This window comes from Taudactylus pleione, unplaced genomic scaffold, assembly GCF_031769625.1.
Source record: "Taudactylus pleione unplaced genomic scaffold, aTauple2 ptg000352l, whole genome shotgun sequence".
Taxonomy (NCBI): Eukaryota; Metazoa; Chordata; class Amphibia; order Anura; family Myobatrachidae; genus Taudactylus; species Taudactylus pleione.
Genome location: NW_028284753.1, coordinates 17,468,997 through 17,482,050, shown reverse-complemented (window position 1 = coordinate 17,482,050; position 13,054 = coordinate 17,468,997). Strand labels below are relative to the sequence as shown.

At 41.5% G+C, this 13,054-nt stretch overlaps 1 protein-coding gene across 2 annotated transcripts in view; it reads right to left on the bottom strand.

The window, feature by feature from the left end:
- Positions 1 to 1,156: 1,156 nt before the first annotated feature.
- The window catches only part of FRMPD3 (FERM and PDZ domain containing 3), a 746,708-nt gene continuing 734,810 nt past the window's right edge, over positions 1,157 to 13,054 (bottom strand). For both annotated transcript variants that reach the window (XM_088444300.1, XM_088444301.1), the window contains exons 14-15: positions 9,540 to 10,406; positions 1,157 to 4,895 (exon numbers count right to left, since the gene is read on the bottom strand). In XM_088444300.1, coding sequence (XP_088300426.1) covers positions 2,395 to 4,895; positions 9,540 to 10,406 — 3,368 coding nt within the window. In that variant the 3' untranslated portion in view covers positions 1,157 to 2,394. The remainder of the gene's footprint in view (positions 4,896 to 9,539; positions 10,407 to 13,054) is intronic.

The window sequence follows — 13,054 nt, the reverse complement described above, 5'->3', positions numbered from 1 at the left end:
GGAATAAATGTTATTAAGGTTAATAATATTGTAGGAACAAAAACAGGCCCAAATTATGTGGTTTTACCAGTTTTTATAATTTTTTAAAAAAAGATCCAGTTCCAAAACACGCAAAGGTGGTTTTGCAAAACCAGATCCAGATACAAAACACAAAGGAGAGACAGATCCAAAACTGAAAACAAACCCAAAACACGGGGGTCGGCACACATCCCTAGTTTCTACTACCCCATTGAATACATTCCACAAACAATTCAGATTGTTCTGTGGGCAGTGGAGGTGCCTACTTTGTATTAGAAAGGGGTTCCTAATAAAGTGGAAACTTAATCTGACACAGTGCCCAATGTTTTAAGATCTGTGCATGCAAAGAAGCCACACTGCATATATACAAATCCAGGACTGTGATGCCACTCGCAGTGACCAAAATACTGTAGCATTATTAACATGTTTCTGGGATTTGGGAATGGCGACGGGCAGTGTTACAGAAATATGAGGCGTGTTGGCACAGTTGTCTGGGCATGCCGAAGGCAGTGGCTCAGTATAAGCAGCAGGAGTGTGCTATGCTACTATGGCACCCTGACTGCACTGAAATATTTTAGAGTCCAGCACAGGTGCTGTTCCACCTTACAAGTCCTGCACTCTGAGAATGCAGAGCTAAGGATTTGAAGCAAGCATTGGGATATGAGGGGGACAGTGTGTGCACAAAGACTTCTCTTTTGCACATGTGTCTGACTCTGACAGGAGAACCCAGTGCCAGTCCTGCATTCAAATGTTCCATGGATAAACTTGTAACAAGTCCAGCATAGTCCCATTGATCCCTTACTATCATGATTTTTGTTTAAGACTATTTGATCGATTCAATTGATCGCAAATTAAATAGCGCTGGGAGGGAGCTCCCGAAGCTATTCAATTCTGCGAACTGTGAAGGATTTCTGCTCGCACCCCTCCAGGGGTGCGAGCAGAAATCCGACAAAAGTACAGGCGCAATGCTGCTTTCTGCCCTTAGCGCAGCGGAAACAACATCGCACTGGGAAGTTTAGTCAGAGAATGCCCGTTATCGTGACTAAACACCCTGTTTAAGGCGCAAGGGGCAGGAGAACGGGCATTCCCCGACCTAACAGCACGCAGAATTGAATAGCTACGGGAGCTCCCTCCTGGCACTAAATAATTTGCAATCAATTGAGTAGAGACCAAAGTGAAACTCAGCAGTATTTTAGGTTTTAAAAATAGCATTTCACAAAATAAAAATGGGGTGAGTGAAAGAGATAGTACTGTAGACATGAAATTCAATTGACTCTTTCAACAATACTGATTTCCAAATGAGCATAGAAAATATTTGACAGTGTATTTTAGGAGAGCATTACACCAAGGCAACTAAATATGTATAATTGTGCAGAATTAAATCTATTACATAAATATATTTATCAGTTTTTGATTCCTCTTTTTGAGTTACAAACAGATCACATAGTTTGTCTTAACTGTAAACTCATTACCTAGGATGTTAAGAGAAACGATGTTCAATTGCAAACCACTTCCATTATGGTGCTATACCAAACAGTCATGCTCTGTGTAAAAGGAATATTCCAGATGTCGAGATATAATTGCTATACTACGCACTGAGAAAAATAAGGTAGGTACTATAGACTAACAATACATTTAAATGTACTCTGCAGACTATTTTATATTTAAATTTAAAAATTAGATCTACTAAGAGTTGTATTCCAACAGAACTTCACACTTGTGATGCTAAGATTATATTGAATATATAAAACTTAGAAGCATTTAATTCTTACTTTCCTTTCATATAGATATTTGGCCTATGCTGATGCTCCACACAAAAAATCCTTTTGCAGCAAAGAAGGAAAATTATGCAGGCTAGTACCCTCCCTCCCTGCAGTTGTGGACATTTTTAGGGTACACTACATAAATTCCTAACTGTATACCATATCACAGTGGAACAGGTAGTTATGTCCTGTACAATTACAATTCTAGACTTCTGGGGAGATGTATCAAGCCTTGGAGAGAGACAAAAATGTAGAGAAATAAAGTGTCAACCATTCAGATCCTATAAGTTTACAGGCTGTGTTTGTAAAATGACTGTTAGGAGCTGAATGGTTAGTACTTTATCTCTATTCATGACTTACTACATTGACTCCTCAGTTTGATAATCAGATGTCTGGCAGCTGCATATAGCATATTAACATAAAATCCTATTAACCAGTGACAACTTTAGTGAGCTTAAGGTTTCTGCTCCAATATTCTGTACAGTTAAAATGCACCTAACTGAATCCTCATAAGAATCTATCACTAATATTCATTATCTTCCCATTTCCACATTAAGGCTGAAACTATTTAAAAGGGAACTCATGTTATTAAGTTCAAACATATCTTCACACACTACTTGCTCATCAGAGTTTTGATAGAACGAGAGAAAGAGCTAACTGCTGTTGCCACTGTGGCAGATTGCTTGGCTAACTGTCCCACTACAGTCTGACTTTGTCCAATGGTCCGAGCACTGGATTCTTCTGCTGCTCTGAGCAAAAATGTGTAATTTCTCACCACTTCTTCTACCTTGCACAACAGTTCCTGACGTTGACTTTCTGAACGGATCACAAACACCAGTTTTACAAAAGTCTCAATTAGGCCACAGAGAACCTTAAAGCTGCAAGTCACTGCAATCAACATATGCTCTGGATTCTTATCTACTCCAGCCATTCTCCTACAGGATGCACGAAACTCTTTGAAGCGCAATGTCAGCTCCTGTTTGCGTTGGCCAAGATGCACTGCATCTAGCTTGGGCTCCCCAACCTCAGTGCTGACCAGACACTGGCGCAGCACAGTAAGTAGTTCATTGGTGTCGAGTTGCACAGACATGAAGCCATCAGGAAGGGAATAGGAACGCCCACGTAAAGCATTCACCTTGGCAAGACTGCCTTCAAATGTAGCAGTACGAAGATCAATCTCTTGTGTTTGATTATCTCCTGGTCCACTGCACACATTGGCATCTAGTACTTGAAGGGTCTGGCTTAAAATAGGTGTAGCTTCTGGATTTATTCTCATTCCTGGAAGCATCTGCATAGGAATGGAGTAGGATAATTCATCTCTGTCACTGTTGTCATCAGTAGATGAACATCTTCGACAGTTAAAGCAGTGACGAATAGGGCAGCACTTTTCCCCTGAAAATGCTTCTTCTTCTGGCAATTTGGTCTCAACAGAAAAAACATCTTCTTGTCGTTGGAGAACAAGTGGAATTTTTCTCTCCTCCCTGCTTCCTGATATATCTTGTATTTTGTTTTTATGTACAGTGGGTTCACTCTCTTTCTTCTGTGACTTAGTAGGAGGTGGGTTGTAGGGCACTTCATTTTTTTCTTCCTCATTGACATTGTATTTTTGTGACAGCTTTGTGTATTGAAGAGTGCTTTTACCCTGTGCTGCACAAGTGGTTAGACATGAAGTTATCATTTCCGTGCCCCGGGACTCAAGACTGGAGGAACGTACAAGCCGAAGTCCTGTATGACCTGTGTTGTTCACTATTGTTCTGTCTCTTTGCACAGATTCTAGAGGTTGGTTAGGTTGGATACGTATGCCTCTTATGATACGTTTGCAATCACAGCTGCGTCTCTGTTCTCTGGACATACCTGGCACTTTTTGTACAGGACTACTACGTACCTGGCATGAACAGCGTCCAGGCACCAATGGGCATGGAATTTCTTGGTGCTGAACACCTACTTTACCCTGTGGCTTCAGCAGTTCTTCAAGAAACTCCATCTCATACTGTTTAACCTTGCGCAGCTGTGCTTGACGTTCATCAGTTTCACGTCTCAACCGTGTGGGGAATGTGGCAGAAAACAGTTTCCGCAACTTGAAGGGAGCTCTTGCCCTTGGTTTGGCAGGGGCATCACATTCCTCAAGTTGAATTGGAGTAGGCACGTTTTCAGAAACCCGTGAAATTTTTGCTATGTCTGTGTCAGATTTAATGGTTAATTTTGCATCGTTTCTAGTAATCACAATGCTGTTGGGCATAGAAGGTACTTTCTCTGGTTGATGACTATTCTCATTTGCATCTTGGTTTCTTTTGATAAGGTTTGGTGAACCTAAATCATTTACACAGGATTTCTTTATCTCTGTATTTTCAGCAATTATGTGGCTGTCATGCTGCTCTTCCAAGCTCCTGGCAGAACAAGCTTTGGCATGGAGTCTCTCATCATCTGTTGGAGATAAATGAAGAACATCATGACCCGCATGCCTAGTTTCACCCAAAGTGGCTGGAGATGACTCTCCTGGTAACAACTGACAATCACATGGGATATCTGGAGATGTTTTATCTTCTTTACTATCTTTATCCCTCTGTGTTTTCATGCTTTTGCTGATATACTTTTCAGTTGAAGATGACAAGGTTTGTTCTGAAGACTCTTCAGTGGAAGTTAGATTTGTGCTAGACCTCTTTTTTAAGGGACTCATTGAGATCTTTGAGGTAATTATAGGAATTGTAAAGCAAGGTTCTTCCTTGGATTTTTCAGGAGATTTAAGTCTGGATATTCCATTATTTAAATTAAATAATGAGTTTAAAGGGGCACCTGTTGACATTTGTTGCAAGCCTGCCCCTATCAAACTTTGTTGTAAAAAATCAGGTTTTAATACAGGGCTAGTTTCCATGTGACCCAGTGAATAAGGAGAAGTGAGGACAGCCTGAGCTGCACAAGTCTGAATTCTAAATGGGAGTTCATTCCGTGAAAGTAGATTTTCCTTGGTGAGGTGGTGGGCCAGGAAGTAAGCAGTGTTGTGATGTTGTTTCATAGCTGTAACCATCTCCGATACATCAGTCAATTCTGAAGAGTTTGTTTCATGACCAGAATCTAGGGATGACTCAGGAGTGATGGCGGCAAGGACTATGAGACCTAGAAAAAAGGAATATTGGAATAACTTAGTGATCTTAACAAAAACATAAATGTTCATATTAAAAGAATTATAACCCCACACTATCTATTATTTTCATATTTTGAAAAAACTTACACAGCCTTCTGTTTTGACATCAGCAACCCATCATTAGACTGCACCTAGAGCACCCATATTCAACAGCTTTTTTATACTCTTTTTAAAATGGTGGTCACTAAGAATGGATATAGGGCCTGATTCAGCAAGGATCGCAACTGTGATTACGCATGCAATAAGCTGAATGTTGAGTTCTGTGCATGCATCGCAGTGTGCGTACGCAAACCGGCCACTGTGATCAGGACTGCAATCACAATGACTACGCAGACCCAGTGCAGAGTGATTGACAGGAAGCGTCGTTTGTGGGAGGTGATGGGGTGTTGGCAAAATGCAGGCGTGCCAGTGCATTTGAATGCTGTTGCAGCGGCGTGCATAAATTATCCACTGCGATGCCATACGCAGCTTAGACTTTCACTGCGTGCGACGAGGTTAGCAATTTCTGAGTAAGGTCTGACCTTGTACAAGTGTGCATGAGGCTCTGATTGTCCTCGATGTCACCGATGGTTTTGCAGTCTTGCTAAACATTACGGATCTGTGTAAGGTAAGGTGGGCATCCTTATGTTGTGCTGCGATGGCATAGCGATTGCAATGGATGAGCATATCATTGCAGTGAGGCTGCATGCGTAATCGCAGCCGTGATCACAGTTGCGATCCTTGCTGAATCAGGCCCGTAGACAAATGGCAACATAATATTGCTTAAGTCAAGCTTAAATACAAGCCATTCGTCTTCTAAAGATTCAGATAGGATCCAAAGCAGCACTGCCACATTGGTTGGGTATATAGTAGGTTTGATTAGAAAGTGCTAGACAAAAAAAAATAATAGTTGCATATACTGTTTATCTAGAACAATTTTTTTAAATATGGTAAAAATATCCACTTACCAAGGTCAGGTAGTCAAATGAGCAGAAGGATTGAAATATAATAGGCTTGTGCATGGGCCAGGTTAACTAGGGTCTATGTAATCTATTTTCTATTTGTCACTATTTTGTTCTGGTACTTTACATTCCATATTGATGCATACAACAGCATTACAGAATGTTTCCCTGCCACAATGTGGAGAGGCAGTTAAAAAAAAAAAAAAAAAGCCTGATTCAGAGCCGAACGCTCTGACCAGAGCGCTCGCTTTGAATCAGGGCCCTCCTCCCTCAACTTGGAGCGGCCTCATGGACGCTTGCATAGCTCTGGGTTACCACCCACAACTATAGCGAGCGTCCATGATGATGGTCGCGACCATCGCGACCATCGGGCTTGCGACGAGACCCTGTGGTAGGGTCTCGCTGCCGCAAACCCTGGAGTGATTTTGGCTCTATCAGATTGTTCCCCGTAATTTCAGGTACTATTACAGGCTGGCAAGTCCAGGGCTGGTTAAGCTTTAGGGGGGGATCCTATGTCTTTTTTTTATATTATTTAACCCATTTTTTACAGGTCTTAACACACACACAGCTTACACATATCTCACTTGTATGTGCAGGTTGCTTGCTTGGGTGAGTTTGGAAGAGAGAAAACACTGCAATCTCAGGTGAGTAATCTCATCTTCACTTGCAACTCAGGGGAGATATCTTGATTTGCATCACCATCGGCAATCTCACTTTCAGCTAAACTCTTTTCTTAGTAAATATGCGAGTAGAAAAACGGGAAAATCACCTGAGATTCAGGGATGCAAATCGAGATTAAAAAGAACTAAACTTGACCGATCTCGATTCTTGTAAATTTACCCCCTTGAGTGAGTCTATAGTCACTTAAAATAGCTAGCATAATTGAGATGCCGCAGTACTGTTTTGTGAATACTGTTGCGCTGATGCAGAATTTAATACTCCTTAAAAAGGTCAAGACAGGCCTGTTTTTTTGTCTGACATGCCCCGTTTTCTCCCCTAAATGCTCTCTGCCTGTCAGTCAAACTGAGAATACAGACTAGCAGCGTGTGATTACGGTAATGTAACTTCACGCATGCGCTGTGCAACTCAGACACAGTATGGTGGCATAAAATTGCTCGATTTGCAAAAACATTGGCACTGTGTATGACTCTGAATTAGGCCCTTCTGCTTTATTCCTACTTTGCTCTGCACATGCGATAGCCAAAAGCTCAATTATTCGCAGAATATTAGGCAGCGGACTTTGGATGCCAATCGCATTGTAAGTATGCATAACACTATTCTGAGATGGTATTATGTTTTTAACTCAAACTGTGAAAAGCATAGTTTTTCATAGTTTGTTAAACTGCACACATTTCTCAATCCACATAGCAGGCTTTGGAGTAATGCGTAAGTAGAGGGACCACAGGATAAATCTATGATTACTCTGTGGCTTTCTTCTTCTAAAATAGAGAGAAGCAGTGATAACTTTTTAGATGGAAAAAGGGGTTATCACTGTTTGATAAATAATAACCTTTGTTCATTTGAAAGGCTATTGTTACGGACTGGGCTATTGTTACAGACTGGGATTTTTGTGGATCCGGGGTGGAAACAGAAGTGGAAGCAGGAACACATTAAATTAGAAAGTTGGTTGTTTTATATTGATATTAGTAGACTTGAAAATATACAGATAGTAACTAGAGTCCGAATGTAAATAAACTTAGAACCGGGGTATGTGGATGATAGGACACTGTAGAGGGAGAGAACAAAGTCAATGTCCAGAAAAGTGGCTGAGATGTCTAAAGTGAAATCCAGAAATTATGCAAATATGACTTGAATGAGATATCCTGATATGCTGTAGAATGACTTGCATGAGATATCTTTGATGAATGGCTGCACAAGGGGTTAATGACAGATTCAGAACACAGGAGTGGGAACCCTGTGGGAGACAGGGCAGTCACCACCACACTGGAGGCTGTGGAACTGGTCAGAGCGGTGCTGGGAGATCTATTGTAGCCAATTAGCTGACAGGAGGCAGAGGTAGCACCGAAGCAGGAACAAGGCTTAGAAGCACAGTGAACTCTCTCACATCAAGCTGTGAAACAGGTTACACTGGCAACTACAAAGAGCTCCAAACCCCCCTAAGTACCCAGCAGTAGAGCATGAGTGGCTGGGAGAGATCACCTGATGCATCAAGATAGGCCCACTATGTCACATGCCCTGAGGCAAGCTGGCCACGCCCCAGACACCCGCAGCATGGTGATGCTGATAGCATTACCCCTGCCAGCAGGACTCACAGACATCAGACCCCTGCGTGCACCCAGTGCCGGTCTCCAAGTACCAGCTCCCCTGCCAGAAGGGCCATGGCACAGCGTCCACACTGGAAAGCACCACAGACTCCTGGGAAGAGATACCCTGGTCGTGACAGCTATTAAGGGACTTAGGGCCTGATTCAGTGATGTATGCTAATGCAATCGTAACTGTGATTGCTTACGGATCGCAATTGCAAAAATATGCTAAATTACTCACTTGCCCTCCAGTGCTTAGAGACGCCCACTGAAAGAATCTCTCATATGCCACTCACGCACAATACCGGAAATATCAAAAACATTGAACGCAGATCAGGCGCCCACAACGTGTCTCCAGACATGGGGAGGGCTCTTTTGCAGTGAGAATGACACCAATCGTTAATTTATGCACGACCAGAAAACAATGCAATGGGCAAACATGTCTGTGTTTTTCTAACCTCCCCCCTTACCTCCCCCAAACGCTGACTACCTGCCAATCACTTTGTGAGTGAATCCTCTGCATGTGCAATGGCAATCAATCACTCAATCTGCATTAATATCAGCATTGCGTCCATCTCTGAATCATGCCCTCTATTTATTCCACTCAGTTGACTGTCTGGAGTTTGTAAGTGCAACTATATTTTTTGTCTAGTGCTCTGCAATACAACCTACAAGAAAGTAAATAAAAATAAGGACACATACCCATTGTGTCAAAGTTGATTTCACAGAAAAATAGCCCCAAATGTGTTGCTCCAAATACATTTTACAATACATAATTCTGGTTTATATGCTGATTGCTGGTGTAACTCTTAAGTAATTAAGGAGGAGAGCCCATAATTTGAACTATAGAGGGAGAACATTTCATTTTTAATTTCTGGTGACTGCTAATAACCAAGGGAAACCACACAGTAAGATTTTCAAATATTTAAAAGTTTAATAATTTTTATCAATGCACTTGGCACATATTGCCTCAGCACTAAAAAGGGTAATATCAGGGAGAATTTGGGTAAATATTTTATTTTTAGTGTCATTTTTTGTTTCCTTATCATGGTTGTTTATTACTCATCATGGTGGTTGAAATTCTGGAAACAATTCCTTGTCTGCAACCTGAAATGTCATACTGGTGATCTTAATTGAGAGAACAGGGTGAGTACTTGTCTGGAAACTCCTCATTCTTGCAACTTGTGTTATACATATGAGGTCTGTAAGGTTGTTAACTACCTTTCCAGTAACACATCGCCTACAGTAGTTAGTTGCAAAAAAATAAGTTTGACTCTACAAAGTAGATATGCATGAAAATAATGCTCGGCCCCTGAGTTACAGAAATTAACATTTAATTTTTCCAGAAAATATTCCAATGTAATTTTGACAGTAAAATAGCAGCTACAAAATATAGGGTACTTTATGTTACCTGTTGTGGGCTGGGTTGTTGGACTGGGGTAATCTTCAGAAGCAGCAAGAGCTTCCAAAGCTTGTAGAGTGGAAACCAGAGCATCATCCAGTTCCCTTGCATGGTCTCTGACTGTCCGTGTCTGGACATTGTCAATTAAGGTGACTGGTAACTCTTCATAACCACATACTGACATCACACTGAGTTTTTCCTTTTCCCTGCCCTTTTCCTGACTTTTTAGATCAATCCGCATTGAATCTTCCTCATCTGAACTGTTGTCCCCAAAACCTGGTGGAGGGGGTGCTGCAGAAGGCAAAAGGGTTGCAGTCTCCCTAACCACCATTTCATTCATCCCAATCTCTCCTTCGTCCTCATCTTCTTCCTTTTTCCCTTTCACATGTTCAGGAGGCGGCAAGGATATGAGATCTACCATATTGTCCCTACAGATGGAGGACCCACATGAGTTAATACACTTCATATTCGCACCGCCTCCTCCCAATTGGCTCTTCATTTTGGCCTTGCAGGAGTCACAAAAGAACTGGATGCTCTCCAATTTCACCTGGGTATCCATAGTGAAGGAACGGGACCTGCAGACCTCGGGCGGATTCTTGGTCCCCTCCATTCCATGTTGACTGGATGACCCCTTGTGTGTGGGGTCAGACTTTGTTCTTGGTCTGGTCTCCTTCGTGACAAGATTCTGGTTGACATCTCTCCCCTCCTTGTCCTGTAAGTTGAGGTAGCACAGACTGATAGGCTCCTGGTTCTCTGATGAGGTATGGGTTGCAAAAACTGGGCCCTTTGGGTGGGAGAAGGCAGAGGAAATGCTAGTGGCGGAGAGTGCTTTAACAGAAGTTGGCAAGCGTGACACTGTGGGCAGACTGATGTGATCTAAAAAAATAAATAAAAGTGAATTTATTGAACTGAAAAAAATTACAGAAATATGTTTTTAAAAATTATTAAGGTCTACCACATGGAGGAATATTTTCAGAAAATAAAAACATTATGCAAATCAACAGATGTTTCTGATGAGTACAACAACTGAGTGGTGGAATATGTAATGTAATATTCAGTAGAACACTATTAGAATTTAGAAAGGATGCTATTTGGAAGGATTACAGTAGGTTATATCATTGTACTTTTATTTTTTGTCTAAAATGTGACATTGGATATAATTGTTTTTTGAATAGTGTAATGGATATTTGAAAGAAATAAGATCACACTGTTAAAATAAATTAGCACAATAATTGTAAAATGTAATATAAAAACAACCAGACCCTTTTTATATATATCCACTTGCCTCTTATATGCCATCATACTTCTCCACATACCCCTTACTGTATATGCCACCATGTTATCCCACATGCCCCTTATATACCACTATTATCTTACACATGACTCCTATAATAAGCCATCACACTAGACCAGGAGCATCTTATATACTTCAGACCCCTCCACATTCCCCTTTTATGCCATCAGACTCTTCATGTCCTTTATGTGCCATCACACTCCTCAACATTCCCTTTATGTGCAATCACACTCTTCCACAAGCCCCTTATATGTCATCATAACCCTCAAAAAGACAAGCTAGAGTGCAGAACTGACTGATCTCCTTGCATCTTCCCTCAGCCATCTTTGCAATAGCACAGTGATCCCACTTATTCTCCAAATCCCTGCCAGAAGTTGGCTAGAGTGAAATAAAAGGAGCATGTGGAGGAAGGGGTCTGATGGCATATATGGGGCACAGTGAGGGTTCAGATGGCATATAAGGGTCAAGTGGAGGGGTCTGAAAGATATAGCTATATATATATATATATATATATATGTAGAACTGGCAAACTGAGCTTAACTAGATTTTATCTGGCACACTGGTAGCAAAATATGGTATCAATGCTCTAATTCAAGACCCATAGATGGGTGTCTCATTGATACCCAAAGTTAACTTTGAAACCCTGATAATGTTAACAAGGTTTCCAGAGAAAGAATGAGGTAGAGAGTATACCGATATGAGCGCTATGCTCTGGTGATCTTGCATGTAAAAGTTCACATGCAATTTGTGTGTTATTATGAATGTGCAAATGTACTTACTGTTGCAACATCTATGTAAACTTAAATCCAAAACGACACTGCATATTCAAGATGAGTCTTCCCCAGCACATTACAAAACAGTAAAACTTTATTTGTTTTCCTGAAACTGACACATTGGGCGGGATGTAACAGGGTGTGAGTTTTAGTGCGAGTACAAAGTTGTACTTTCTTGCACATTTTCAAGGTGCAAGTTTGTCCCACAAATTGCAAATGTAATAGGGTGCGAGTTTGACTGGCATGTGAGTTAAACTGTGGGTAAACTCACACCTTGTAATGCAACTTTCATTACAAGGTGCGAGTTAGACCTGTGTAGGCTTCTTTCTGTAAAAAGCTAATAAAGTATAAAAAATTACATGGGGTCCTCCCTAAAAGCACAACCAGCACTATACTTTTTTGAGCCAGTCCTGGTTGTGAAAATACAGAGGAAAAATTAGGAGGGGTCCCCTGTAGTATCCACAACCAGCACTAGACTCTTTCTAGCAGGGGTATAATGCTGCAGCCAAGGGACCCGCTTCATTGGGTCCTTCTGCCGCATTCGCACCCCAGGCTTGTCAGCCCAGGGCGGCGTTCCCTGGGGAGGAGAGGACCACCCAAAAAAAAGGGGTTTCCCTTCTCCAGGGGACCCCAGCCCTGGGCAGACAGCCGAGTCAATTTTTTTGTAAAGAAAAAAAAAAAACCTCACCTACCCCTTTGGTCTGGTCCTCTTTGTTCCCTATAGGCATCCACAGTCTTCTTAAAATAAAAAAATGACAAGCGCAGACTCAGCAGTCACAGAACCATCCTCTAAGAATGGTACTTTCTGAATGACGGTCCAGCTGCAGCATTTCACATAGAAATGTATTGGCTGAACGTTCATTGGCTGAGAGAGGCAAGCCTCCGCCTCTCAGCCAAGGAGTGGTTCCCACCATTGACTTCAATGGTGGGAATGTACTTTAGCTGAGAGGCGGAGGCTTGCCTCTCTTAACCAATGAATGTTCAGCCAATGAACTGCCATTTGCAAAGTACCGTCCTTACTATCTGTACTATTTGGCCATTATATGAAATGTGTATGCATTGCATACTGCAATTTTTCCTTTTTCTTTTTGTGCTCACAGAGAAGCCTGCCTCCAGTTTCAGTATATCCCACTGCATCTGACCCAGATACGTAAAGGGGAAGGAGTTTAAATCTGAATGGGTCACAAAAATGTGCCTTTTTTTCAGGCACATTCTATGATTCCGTTTGTATCCAAATCTGAATAAAGCCCATTGTGCAAAGCTAGTGGAGATTGGGAATAGTCCTAATAATTTAATGTGATCTATTTGGAAGAGAACCTCACTTGCAGCAACATTTCAAATCACACTAAACTGTTCATCTGTAAGTACCAGGTCCCATGCACTGTGTAAAATAAATAAAAAATACATTAATAATTAAAAACTGAGCAGTGTGCCCTCTCCCCAAATGCTCACATAGC